Source organism: Neltuma alba, unplaced genomic scaffold (genome assembly GCF_004799145.2).
Source record: "Neltuma alba isolate B1F8T4 unplaced genomic scaffold, ASM479914v2 tig00012036_pilon, whole genome shotgun sequence".
In the NCBI taxonomy this organism is placed as follows: Eukaryota; Viridiplantae; Streptophyta; class Magnoliopsida; order Fabales; family Fabaceae; genus Neltuma; species Neltuma alba.
The window spans coordinates 555,076-569,496 of record NW_021636601.1 but is presented as its reverse complement, the minus strand read 5'-3'; the positions used below and the strand labels follow the sequence as shown (position 1 = coordinate 569,496).

Below are 14,421 nucleotides of genomic sequence, written 5' to 3'. Positions count from 1 at the left end.
TAAAGCTGAATACTAAGGCTCCACTTGGCAGGTGGCAGGCAATAAAGTCGAATATTTTATTGTTTTTCTTTTTCTGGTAGTTGAAATCGTATTTGTATTTAATTGGTCTGAAGCCACGGGTAGAGGAGTTGCTAGTTGCTGCTGCTCTATTATTTACGGTCTTTGCGAGTGCAATTGCTTATTGCCGGAAGAAGAAAACACAAGATTCACTACAAAAAAATTGACTTTCAGCGGCGACAAAAGTCGCCGCTGAAAGTACAAAAGTCGCCGCCGAAAGTTTTTTGCGGCGACAAGTCGCCGCTGAAAAGTCGTTGCCGTAGCAGCTGTGGCTGAAAACTTTCAGTGGCGACTAAGAAGGTCGCCGCTAAAAGATACTTTCAGCGGCGACTTTTAGATTAGTCGCCGCCGAAAACACTTTCGGCGGCGACATTTGTCGCCGCCAAAAAGTCTTTCAGCGGCGACAAAAAAGTTGCCGCAGAAAACACTTTCGGCGGCGACACTCTTGTCGCCGCTGAAAGACTTTTTGGCGGCGACAAATGTCGCCGCTGAAAGTAATGCCTAAGAAGAATTGGCTTTACCAATGCCACGTCATCGCCATCGGTGCCACGTCATCATCTCCGGCCACCACGTCATCACCGTCGACCTCCACGTCATCGCCATCGGCGGCCACATCATCACCGCCGACCGCCACATCATCACTAGCCACCTCCACGTCATTGCCACATCACTCCTCCTCGCCACGTCATCGTCCAAATATTTTCACCTTAAATGTGTCTTCTTCTAGGTTCGAACTCGTGACCGCCTCCTTTCGTGTCCAACCTTCTTGCCGCTGAGCCAGATTGAATTTGTTTATTAATATTGTAAAATAAAATATATATTATTATATTATACTTTCAGCGGCGACAAAAAAAGTCGCCGCTGAAGGTCCACTTTCGGCGGCAACAAAAAAAGTCGCCGCTGAAAGTCTTGGTTTCAATGGCGAACTTTCAGCGGCGACTAAAAAAGTCGCCGCTGAAAGTCCACTTTCGGCGGCGACAAAAAAAGTCGCCGCTCAAGGTCCCCTTTCGGCGGCGACAAAAAAAGTCGCCGCTGAAAGTCTTGGTTTCAATGGCGAACTTTCAGCGGCGACAAAAAAAGTCGCCGCTGAAGGTCCACTTTCGGCGGCGACAAAAAAAGTCGCTGCTGAAGGTACACTTTCAGCGGCGACACTTTTGTCGCCGCTGAAAGTCTTGGTTTCAATGGCGAACTTTCAGCGGCGACTAAAAATGTCGCCGCTGAAAGTCCACTTTCGGCGGCGACAAAAAAAGTCGCCGCTGAAGGTCCACTTTCAGCGGCGACACTTTTGTCGCCGCTGAAAGTCTTAGTTTCAGCGGCGACTTTTTTTGTCGCCGCCGAAAGTCGTCGCCTAAAGTCTGTTTTTTTGTAGTGATTATTTCTTTGATGTTCCTGGTGAGTTTAAGAATAACAATAGAAAATATGGTATTTATAAATTGCTAAATTTTTATTGTAAATTACTGAATTTTACTTGTAAATTGTCAAATTTCACTTGTTCACTTACGCTCAAACTTACATTTTGGGTTGTGAATTCTCTTGTATTTCTTGTGAATAGCCAAATTTAGATTGTACATCCATAGACTTTTGTTGTAAATCTTTAAATTTCACTTGCTCATTTCACTACAAAAAATCAGACTTTAGGCGACGACTTTCGGCGGCGACAAAAAAAGTCGCCGCTGAAAGTGGACTTTCAGCGGTGACTTTTTTAGTCGCCACTGAAAGTTCACCATTGAAACCAAGACTTTCAGCAGCGACAAAAGTGTCGCCGCTGAAAGTGGACCTTTAGCGGTGACTTTTTTTGTCGCCGCCGAAAGTGGACCTTCAGCGGCGACTTTTTTAGTCGCCGCTAAAAGTTCGCCATTGAAACCAAGACTTTCAGCAGCGACAAAAGTGTCGCCGCTGAAAGTGGACCTTCAGCGGCGACTTTTTTTGTCGCCGCCGAAAGTGGACCTTCAGCGGCGACTTTTTTTGTCGTCGCTGAAAGTATAATATAATAATATATATTTTATTTTACAATATTAATAAACAAATTCAATCTGGCTCAGCGGCAAGAAGGTTGGACACGAAAGGAGGCGGTCATGAGTTCGAACCTGGAAGAAGACACATTTAAGGTGAAAATATTTGGACGATGATGTGGCGAGGAGGAGTGATGTGGCAATGACGTGGAGGTGGCTAGTGATGATGTGGCGGTCGGTGGTGATGATGTGGCTGCCGATGGCGATGACGTGGAGGTCGACGGTGATGACGTGGCGGCCGGAGACGATGACGTGGCACCGACGGTGATGACGTGGCATTGGTAAAGCCAATTCTTCTTAGGCATTACTTTCAGCGGCGACAAAAAAGTCACCGCAGAAAACACTTTCGGCGGCGACATTTGTCGCCGCTGAAAAGTCTTTCAGTGGCGATAAGAGTGTCGCCGCCGAAAGTGTTTTCTGCGGCGACTTTTTTGTCGCTGCTGAAAGACTTTTTGGCGGCGACAAATGTTGCCGCTGAAAGTGTCTTTTAGCGGCGACCTTTTTAGTCGCCACTGAAAGTTTTCAGCCACGGCTGCTACGGTAATGACTTTTCAGCGGCGACTTGTCGCCGCAAAAAACTTTCGGCGACGACTTTTGTACTTTCAGCGGCGACTTTTGTCGCCGCTGAAAGTCAATTTTTTTTGTAGTGTTTGTACTTAAACACTTGTATTTGGAGTTGTGAATTCCATTATATTATTTGTAAATTGTCAAATTTTACTTGTAAATTATCGAATTTTACTTGTTCATTTACATTCAAACTTACATTTTAGGTTATGAATTCTCTTGTGTTTCTTGTGAATAACCAAATTTGGGTTGTAAATCCATAAATTGTTGTAGTAAATCTTTAAATTTTACTTACTCATTTACACTTAAATACTTATATTTGAAGTTGTGAATTCCATTATGTTATTTGTAAATTACTAAATTTTTGTTGTAAATTGTTGAATTTTACTTGTAAACTGTCGAATTTCACTTGTTTATTTATACTTGGACACTTGTGTTTGTTTATATATATATATATATATATATTTATTTATTTGCATTACATGATTAAATGGCTTGCTTGATTTGGTGGTTATATCACTTTTGGTGTGCCAAGGGGTCATGGGTTCAAACCTTCCCTAGGCTACCTTGTTTAAAAAAAAAAAAAAAATCTTTTGGTCTCCTGAGTGCCGATAGCCAGACCTCCGACCCCCTGGCTAGAACTCTGATGATTATTAATATTTATTTTTTAAAAAAATAAAAGTGAAGGGTATTATTGTAATTTCATTCTTAATTTTAATTTCAGTTTGGTCTTTTGGTCTTGCAGTGATATTTCAGAATTTTTTAAGAATTGACTGATATAAATTCTCAACTGCGGTTTTTAAATGAAATTTTCCTTAAAAAAAAAAAGGAAGCACAGCAGACAAAACAAGCTAGCCCCTAAAGCAAACGGGAGCACAGGATCCGATCTATATATCTTAAAGATGTATGATCTAAAAAGGACGTGCCTAAGTCGTTTGCCTAAGTCGGCTTCTCTAATAAATATACTGTTCATATAAACAGTTCCAGCTTCCTTGGGCTTCGTGCATGGGCATCTATTTCTTACGCCAGTGTGATTGTTCTTTTATCTCCCTTTTTTCAGCGCATGGGTGAATCATGAGTTGCTGCTTCCTCTTCTTGAAATCCTATTGTACAAGTAGGAAGGCTATCAACAGGTTGGGTGTCCCACGCCCATATAATATACTGTACTACCTTCTCCCACATCTTAATTCTTACCATTTTACTGAACGTATTTATCTTCTATCTCATATTCATGGCTTTTGAGTTTCACAGGCTCGATGAATTGGCACCTTCTGTGGAGACCTGGAAAGTTGTGGTGAAGGTCGACAGGGTGTTCACTAGGACTGAGTATGATGTTACTGAGAGGGACTTGGGATATCCGAAGAAGCTGATCTCTTTAGATATGATAGTGTTCGATGAACAAGTATTGCATCTATGGTAATAAGTCCATGTATTTTACTACTCCACGTATGTGCACATCTTTTTTCATCCCATTTATATTATTTTGCTGCAGCAAACTAGGATGCTTCTCAGGATCGATGGGGATGAGCTGATAGATCCTTTTGTAACCTCATCATCGAGGGACAGGTTTACTTGATTCAATACTTCTCTGTTGGTCTTGGTGGTGGGGGTATCCATTCGAAGCATTATATAGTTGTCCTTCATAACACATTAGTGCAGGAGCGAAATTTCGTATTCCCTCTCCATTGTTTCAAGATCTGGTTTGTGGAGGCCATACGTAGGGATTCATCTTCTGGTTGCAAAGTGAGAGGTACGACATCTTCTGATATGGAACATTTCATGTGATGTATAATCACATTTTACTCCTAAGCAACTGATTATATGTCCATCATGATTCAGATGTGTTTGGACTGTTAGTCGGCATCGAGAAGATTAAATGGGCTAGAGTCAGGGGCGTGCTAACACGTGTTATGACATTTGTCATAAGAGACCCTCAGTGAGTTAAAATCATGTGAATTCCTATGCATCAATCTTAACCATTATGGGATTTTACCCCTTTCTTTCTGTTTTGGTTAAATCAGGGGAGATATGGTACGGTGTGTTCTTTTCGGTGACTCTGCTGATGAGGCATGGAAGAGTTATCTGCCTTTGAAAAGAATGCATAAACTCGTCGCTCTGATCAACTATGCAGTGGTGAATAGGCAGCACGGTATGATGAAAGACCACACGTTCCTTTATGTTAAACAGTTTAATATAATGACTTCATGCCACTCATTATTCTCCTCATCTCATCTTCCATCCTGCAGGGAAGTTCTGCCTCAAGAACTATGCGAATGCAACAAAGGTTTTCTGGAACCCAACCTTCACCGAGATAATGCCGCTTAGGAGAGCTTTGCTGTTGGGTGTTATAGCTTGATGGTTTAATGGAGTGGCAGCTGGTGCTATTTTGTTAGACAGAAGGCGATGGTCAAGCTACTGTGGAATGTGTCTATGGATATTTGTATTTTAGGCATTGGGCTATTGTTCATTAGTAGTAGCAGTAGTATGGAATTTGGACTATTGTCGATTTATCTCTTCTAGCATATTTTGAGTTCCCATTGCCATGTATCTTCAACACTGTATTTACTACGATCAAAGTTTGTATGTTGAACTAGCAAAATTTGAATATAATATCCTTTACTTATCCCATGAATATTTACACGTCCAGACGATTTTGAACCTGATAGACTACCTGGTAGTGGAATAAGGTCTTCTAGCATTTCATCCTCATTTTATGTGTCAGTTCAAACACATTTGATAACTGGATATTGACAAAGAAACCAATCAAATTTTATCTGAATGATGCCAACATATTGCTGTAGATTTTCTTTCAGATCTTGTAGCACATGTATTAATCATGTTGGATTCAGAAGAATAAATCAATTATGAAAGGTAATATTAGATACAAAAAAAACAAAAATAAATTTGTTTTGATTTATATTAAAGTTCATACCAATCAACTTGTTGCAAGAGTCTCCCGTATTTGAAAAAAGTCATAAATGCATTTTCTACTAATCCAATCTCTTGATAAAATGTTTGAGTGTACAAGTTATATTGATTTGATTGTTGGTGAAACACTTTAGTACTTTTTCTGACAAGTTGGTCAGCATATATAAGGGGTATGGCAACCATTTGAAAATGTAGTATTCAGTGAACAACTCTGTCAATACTTAAAACCCACGCTAAAACCTGCTTTGCAAGTCAGAAACGAAATGACCTGGTGTCATTGCCATATCAGTCTCAAGTCCCCATGAACCTGACCCCGAATAGTGCATGTAGTGGTATGCTTTTATGCAATATGTTAGTATTTACTCTGGTATGCTTTTAGAAGAGGTTACGAGATGAATTTTCCAACCTTCAGTCAACCCATTCTGACCGATTTTTCTTCAACTATGCTGTGTGTGTGTATGTGAGAAAAAAATTATATTTAAGTCATTCAGTCTATTGATTTAATATGCATGACGTGTAGAGATGTGAGGTGAACGTTTTGAGCATTTATTTTAATTTCACAATGTTTGTCAATAATAAACTGTGGTTAGTTGTGCATGATTCAAACATTCATAGGCCATTCTTCAATTTGATTTAGAAGGTTAATATATTGTGATAGTGCAGGACAGATGATCCTATAAATTGAAGGGCCATAGATGATGGGATTTTGCTGATCTTTACCAGCGTTGTCTCATTAATGCTTGTCTCAATGGCCTTCACAGCTATGTTATGATTCAGCACAGCTAATACATCTGCCGCATATCAGTGTCCATCATAAGGATTTATTCTTGGTTTGTATCAATAGACAAGCGTTCTTTTTTCACGCTGCTAGAGCTTGGATTAATCTATTCCAATCCTGAGACGGCTCACGGGGCTCCATGTGATATTTTGTGTGCCATAAAGATATGATGTAGCCTCTCTATCACAGCATATCCCAAAGGCGTATCAAATCTTAATGGTTAATAGTAGATCTTCTTATGCATATTCCGTAGCTTTAGTCCCTACTTCTCCTTCTTATTTGCTGGATCTATCCCTTAGTGTTTTTTATGGCCTCTATTGTAATGGTGATAACCTCCTGCTGTCCATTTAAGCAACAGATCATCTCAGTAGGAGATATTGTAGCTTGTCTGTCACAGCAGTTCTAATACTTCTCTTCCCAATGCTGTATCCAAATTTCAATGCTTAACAGTAGATAATCTCACACATAGTATGTAGCATTAGTCCCTACTTTTGCCCCTTATTTGTTATATCTACGCCTTAGTGCTTTTTCGATGGCCTCTACTGTAAAGGTAGTAATCTCTTGCTGTCCGTGTAAGCAGCAAATCATCTCAGTAGGAGATTTGGTTCCATACATCTTTTTTTCTGATTACATATTGTGCAATAGAAGAAACACAAGCTCATGTACAACATGTTGCCATAAAATCATTTTATACAAAAGACTAAGGTACACTAAAAATCAAACAAGAAATTAGAATTAGGAATTAAGAGTGTATTGCATAAATTCCACTCAGTCACCCAAACAAATTAGAAAAGACCTCACGTCTCAACAAAGGTCATCCGTACATATCTGACACATACATCCATAGGCTGCAATATTCAGCATGTAAATGTCAGTTCAGCCGAATTTTTATGATGGCTTATTTCTAGTCCATTTCAAACATAATAATTAAGTAGCCACTCTTAGTTGAGGACCTCAAATCTCAAGTCGATGGAAGTTTAGCTTCCACTCTTGCCGATTTACAGCTTTCTTTCCCTATAAATTCAGATATGTGCTATTGGCTTCACACACTCCTGCATAAGCCTACTTTCTTTCATAAGTCAGCAACTTAAGTTATTTGTTGTGGTCCCAAAAATGGCTGCCAAGAAGTGCTCTCTGCTGAAGGAAGTCAATGACTCAACTGACAGATGGAGAATTACAGTTCGTGTGATCAGGAGGTGGAATGTCTACAAGAAGGAGTCTCCTACTGAGGTTTTTTGCGTGTCCATGCTACTGATAGATGAAGAGGTTAGAATGCTTTATATCCCTTTACCTAAATAATTTTCCCTCTGTCAATATGCACACACTACTTACCTTATTTCCTTTTCTTGTGTTGGCAACAAATAGGGGACAAGAATCCAAGCTTCTATCATGAACAAAAACCTATTTGATCGTTTTAGTGCCATGGCAGTGGAAGGGATAACTTATTTTATGGCTAATTTCATCGTCTCTCCAAATAATAAGGAGTACAGGGCAACAAACCATGCTTTCAAACTGACACTAGGTACTTACACATATGTGAAGGAAGTACTTGCCCAAATACCTGAATACTCTTATCATTTCTTCCCTATTCGTCACATAATTAAGATGAAGGAGAGCAACCATGTTGACTATCTTATTGGTAAGTGTAATATTAAGTTCAGGTTTTCCTCCTTTATGAGTTGGACTATTGTTCCCCACTACTTAGTCATGCTGGTTTACTATTATATTCCTCTGTTAGATGTCATTGGATTCGTTGCATCAATTGGGCATCTAGAGGAGTACAAGTCTAACAATGAGATAAAGAACAAATTGCGATTGTTGCTGGTAGATGAGCTGTGAGTATCTTACATAAATGGTGTTTCATTTTTGGTAAACCTTGAGTAAACTTATCTGTAAATGATTATTTCTTTCAGTGGCAATACTGTGGGTTGCGTTCTTTATGATGACTGTGCAACCAATGTCTGCATGATGGATATTAGCACCATGCAATCTCCTGTTGTGATGATTATGCAGCTTGGAAGGATTGGATTTGATGATGATGGTGATTCATCAGTACTCATTTTGGATATTCTTTTGTGTAGTTCGTCCTCACTAACTGTTATGTTTTATACTTGCCATTTTCGTTCAGGTATGGTTGAGATTTGTAGCTCATACCATGCCACCCAGATTTCATGCAGTCCAAAGTTTCCAGAAGTCAAGCATTTTATCGATAGGTATAGTGCATTGGCATGTCCCACACCAATGTTGACCATTCTCATATGTCATTTTATTCCCATAAACCATAACTTATTAATTATTGATCCGTATCATTAGAGCAGTGCTACCACATTACCCTCTCCTACTATCAGCACAATCTCTCATACTGCTACTACACAATCAAATGATCAGTCTGCAACTAGCCTGCTTCGTAACCATCCTTTGATTTTTGTTGCAGACATATGCAATCAGCCAGCTGTAAGTATTTTCAGACTTTATTATTTTTAGTAATTTCTTAAACTGTGATATGGTAGATTACTGGTTTGATCACTGTAAATGTTTGATAGGATTCGTTCTTCCTCATAAAGTGCTTAGTAGTCAAAGTTGACACGAGGCATGGCTGGTGCTATGAAGGTTGCTCCAGGTGTGGCAGCAAACCAAGGAGTGTGAGTGGGAAAAAAACATGCATTAATTGCAAGAAAGGACATGTGACTTTTGAACCCAAGTACAACTTTAACTCACCTCATCTTCAGAAATCTTTTATGGGTGCGAGCTTCACTTAATTAAGGTTAATAATGAGTATTATTTATAGGTTAAGGGTCCACTACACGGTTGAGGATTCATCTGGCAAGGCAACTGTAGTCTTCTTTGACAAACTTGCTTCTAATTTCTTCCAAAAGACTGCACTTGAGATGAATCACACTCTTATTAAGGTAATGGATTATTTCTGTTGATCATGTATAGTCTAGTCATGGCTTTGCGTCACTTAAAAATTAAAAATGTGTATTATGCTTCTTAAGGAGGAACGTGAATATGATTTTCCTGATGAGCTAGACCTAATGGTTGGAAAGACGGTGCTCTTGAAACTTAAGCTGAACAAGTATAACGTTGACTTCCCAAATTCTGGCATATCTGTTGCATCATTCACACAGTGCACTGATTTGATGGATGAATTCAATGAGGCAAGACACTATTATATTGAAGTTCCAATTTAAGGGCTTTGTTTGTTTTTCAACTTTCAATTTCAGCTTACAGTTTTTTTGGAAAAAAATGTTCCTGCCATGTACAGGTTAGCGATTAGAACACCCATGCTGAAGAAGAGGTACTTAGATATAAACATGTTGCTAAAGTTTTAATTCCCTAACATTTGGGGATAATGTGTTGTTTGTTTCCTCAATGTTTATAGGCCACTGACACAGTCGTTCCTGAATCTGTCACTGCTGACCCCTAGTATTGAATGAAGTTACTAATGTTGCCATCGACGAGAATGATGAAGACAGCCCCGGCATTGAGGAGATACCTCTGTCTAGGATAGCTGGCCCCTCAACTTACAGGCCAAAGAGGAAGGTAGCTGGGAAGAGGATCATTGGAGTTAAGGAGAAATGGGTTCGTTCACCCAATGCCTCACCTATCAAGACATCGTCCAAGCCTTTAAAGAGCATCAAGCAAGAGAAGAACTGAAGAATTTTAGTGTTATTGCCATGTCTTGTCATTGTCATCTTTTGGATTAGTCCTTATGAGACCATGTCAGCTGGTTTCTGGTTTCTTCATTAGGAATGTAGGATCTTCTATGTGGCTACATAGTTGATTGTCTTTTAATTTATGGAATGTCTTTTTGTGTGTCACTTGGCTTCATGGACCTGGTGACTAAACGTATGTTATTTGTGTTATTTGAATGGCATGGCTATTTAAGTATTAATATTGATGGTTCTATTTCAAACAAAATTCAACTGGGAATGATGCTGAAGCTTAACCTTCAATTCTGGCTTTAATAAATACCTGTTATCAGTAGTTGGTAGTAAGAATGATGCTGAGTCAATTTCTATGGACGTGTTTATGCAAAATCAGCAAAAGCATCATACTGTTATTGTTAATATGTTAAACTGAAATTCGATAATGACATATCAAACATCACTTGGAGTTTAACATTTACTGTCTTTGGTGGAACAATTGACTCAGATGGGCCTAGAATAAATACAACCCCAACAATAAACAGTAATATCATGTAACTGGTATAAAATTGCGCCACTTAACACTTGCAATTCCTCCAATCTTGGCTGAGATTATTTTTGCCCCAAAATGAGGTTGTCCGTGTTGTATGGCCTGACATGCCTTTTTTTGTTCCCACAACTGAATAAAGCCCAATGGTTGTTTTTAATTGGCCATTCTCAAGCCCAAACCTTTAGGAATAAAAGATGCAAATGAGCTTGGCAGAGTTGCATGTGTGGATTTTGTTGCATGAGGTGTTTCTTGCAGACAAGTATTTTTTTGCTCATTTGTAGCTTTTTTTTCGTTGGTCATAGAATTAGCTAAAATGTAGTCAATGCTTCATATGAAGTGGGCCCATGATTCTCCGAATTGATAACATATTAATGACCTTAAGTTACTATCTTAATGCAGCTCCTTAAATATTTATTACTTAAAGTCATAGCTCAACCACAAAAGTTGCTGGTTACTTTTTTTCCAGTTGTAAACATTGAGCAGTGCAATGATTTGACTGAATCCATTTATCAATGCCAATATAGCCTACACTGGTGCAGACTTATTTGCTCTACAAATAGTAGGGATTCATTGCTACCAATAGTTGGCTTGATTTTTATGACTTATTTTCTTTGTTCATTACGAATTGCATGAAATCTTCTCTGTTAACCATTACTAAAAGTGCAGAGTAAAGTATATCCATAGCAAATCTAAATACTGCAAAACACATGAAGAGGAAACCTTCATACATTCCACATGAGACTTTTACCTTTCTTGAGAACAGTCCACGACAAATCAACAGACCAAGAAATCATTCAGGGACCACATACGCAAATTTTCCAAAAAGGAATGCAGGTATGGTCAAAATGTTGTCTCGTGGTTATGTTCATGTACTGGGCATCCTTTGTAAATTTGTAGTGAATGATTGAATCATTGTGCTATTACAGATTGTCCAGTGTACTTGGGAAATGCTAATGGCAGACCAGAGATGTACACTCAGGAAAATGATGTTCTGCAAACAAATACAAACCCATCGAATAGGTGCAAACCAAGAAGACCTGCACTTAAGGACATTTCAAATGTTGCAACAAATTTGGAAACTGAATTCCAGAACTATACTAGGCCTGGTAAATCATTATCAAGTTCATAAGTTTTTTCTGCTACGATTATATCTTATGCATTCTTCTACTACTAAGGCTATCTAATTATGGTTCCTATTGTACCAGGAGAACTTGAGTTCAGGAACAGTGTAGTTAGGCGAAGAAGCAGTAGATTAGTAGCATTTGAGAATCTCAATCAACGCAATGAAGGCCCTGTACTAACAGAGGATACTGTAGGTAATAGATTATCAGCATTTTAAATATCTATCAGTGATTTCTAAATAAAAAATTATGACCGTTACCATCCCTGATTTTCATTAACCTTAGGAGCTTCTGTGGTATGTGTTGTCCATGCAGAAGTATAGCATTATGAAATATGCACCTATCAATTCTATCTATACAGGACTGCATATTAGATTGTTGTCTTTCTTAACAATATTGTCACCATTACATTACATGTTGAGCATACATGGCAAAGGTGGGAACTAAAACTGATTAATCCAAATCATAGAGAGATTTTGCATTAAGCTACAGGTTCCTAGCAAGTTCAGTTGACTTAATGGAAGGTAGCGAACAAGTTATATGAATGCATAGTTAACAGGGCACACAAGAAATAGTAATTCGAAACTATCATTTGGTTTATTTGGCCAATATATCATGTCCTTATCATTTGTAAATTTGCAAAATTAATAATCCAGTGCATGGTAATTGCAGTATCACAGAAAATGTCAAATCCTTCTTTCCAGTAGACATTACATCTGTGTTTAATATAGTATGCACCCTCTATCTATCCTTTCGTTCTAACAATTCAAATCATTGATTGTTGCCAAATATCAATTCTCTGACTTCACACATACCAGAACAAATGGATGGCATGATTCCATCATGTTCAACCACAGGTTTGATTGGTTTTATTCCCCTTTTGGTTAGACATCACTTGATTATATTGGTTATTGGTTATCTCTGCAGATGTTGTTGTAGAAAATGCTGAGGCACGGTACAGGAATCTAACCCTTTTGTTTTGACGGACCTTGTGACACTGGCAGTGAAGTTAGTATAGATGAGTATGATAATGGTGAGGGTTAATAACATATTATCAATATTAAATTTGGAAATTCAGTAATCTTATTTTTCCCCTTCTCCTGAACAGTATAACTCCAAGAATAATGGGCAGAAAAAGTTTTGTTTGACATATATGCTGCGAGTTAAATACGAACTCCTTTCTGTTATTATTGAATGAAGTAAAAATATCATACAATCAATGTTGCACTGGGACACTAAGTATGATACATGTTGGTATAAATCAACACACATGCTTTTCAGGTGACCAAACTTCAAATACTTTTACATTTATGAACCTGACCATACATCTATGAAGGCGCACAGTGCTGAAGCTACACATAGCCAAGGTTAGACATGCTGAATTCTTTCCTAAATATTGTTTTCTGCATAGTAGCATAATACAATCGTAGGTGATCAACCTCTGAAACAATCATTGGAATGAGAAATTCTCCAATTATTGAGTTCTTATTCATATTTTCCCATTTACATGTTCCTTCCACAAGTCACAGCATTGATGAAGTTGACTTAGAAAGCTGTCAACTGATCAGATAAATGATCTTGCTGCACATGGACATGAGTTCAATAAAAACTCCCTTATCTTATTATTGAATTAAGTATAAATATCATCCACTCAATGTTGCACTTGCACACTAGGTATAATACATGTTGGTATAAATTAACATATGTGCTTTTCAGGTGATCAAACTTCAAATACCTTAACATTCATTGAACCTGACCATACATCTGTGAAGGCGCACAATGGTAAAGCCACACAAGGTTAGACATGTTGAATTCTTTCTGATATATTGTCTTTTACATAGTAGCATAATATAATCATAGCTGATCAACCTGTGAAACAATTATTGGAATGAGAAATTCTCCAATTATTGAGTTCTTATTCAGATTTTCCCATTTACATGTTCCTTACGCAAGTCACAGCATTGATGAAGTAGACTTAGAAAGATCTGAACTAATAAGATAAATGATCTTCTTGCACATGATCATGAAAGGTCATACTTGGCCCTCTTTAGGAAACAAATAATCGCCGGAAATTTAGTTGAGAAGGATATGAAATTCTGAAATGTATGCGGTGTCATATATTATACCTGATTTTTTTTCTCCTTCGCATCAGTGCATGGTTCAATTTCTGTTCATTAAGGATATGCGGTTGTTATAGTTGCAGGATATCTTGATATAGGGGATCCTACATTTAAATGCCAAAGATGTGGTGCACTAATGTGGTTCAATGAGAAAGTTGGATCAAACAAGTATGCTAGAAACCCATCATTCTCAATGTGCTGTCTTAAAGGAAAAGTTCAGCTTCCTCCTCTAGCACTTCCTCCAGATCAGTTTGTAAGATTATTTTTTGACAAGAAGACACCATCTTCAAGAAACTTCCTCACAAACATAAGAACTTATAACAATATGTTCTCCTTTACTTCTATGGGTGGTAAAATTGATTACTCAAAGAACTCTGGTGGTGGTCCCTATTCATTTGTTTTGTCTGGCATTAACTACCATAGGATTGGAAGTTTATTACCTCCTAAAGGATCAAAGCTTGTTTACTCCCAACTATACATATATGATACTGACAATGAAGTATGCAACTGTATAGAAGCTATAAGGTAATTTTTTGGGTTAAGAAGGTTACTTCTTGTTGATTTGCATTTTTTCTTTAGTATCATTAGTTATATTAACAGATAATTCAATCTGTTCATGCAGCAAGCATATGAAAGAATCAGCC

General features: G+C 38.1%; 1 protein-coding gene across 1 annotated transcript; it reads left to right on the top strand.

Moving 5' to 3' along the window:
- Window positions 1–7,452: 7,452 nt before the first annotated feature.
- Window positions 7,453–9,996, top strand: LOC114721440 (uncharacterized). Its single transcript, XM_028907259.1, has 11 exons — window positions 7,453–7,605; window positions 7,705–7,978; window positions 8,078–8,174; window positions 8,253–8,380; window positions 8,468–8,565; window positions 8,653–8,793; window positions 8,883–8,959; window positions 9,128–9,248; window positions 9,336–9,466; window positions 9,564–9,604; window positions 9,767–9,996. Exons 1-11 carry the CDS (start codon window positions 7,453–7,455, stop codon window positions 9,994–9,996), a joined length of 1,491 nt encoding a protein of 496 aa, XP_028763092.1.
- Window positions 9,997–14,421: the final 4,425 nt, after the last annotated feature.

Excerpts from the sequence above, each read along its gene's own strand:
- LOC114721440 (XM_028907259.1), top strand. The coding sequence starts at position 7,453 with ATGGCTGCCAAGAAGTGCTCTCTGCTGAAGGAAGTCAATGACTCAACT. Across the intron at positions 8,794-8,882 it reads ACATATGCAATCAGCCAGCT|GATTCGTTCTTCCTCATAAA; the intron begins GTAAGTATTTTC and ends AATGTTTGATAG. Across the intron at positions 9,249-9,335 it reads TGAATCACACTCTTATTAAG|GAGGAACGTGAATATGATTT; the intron begins GTAATGGATTAT and ends ATGCTTCTTAAG.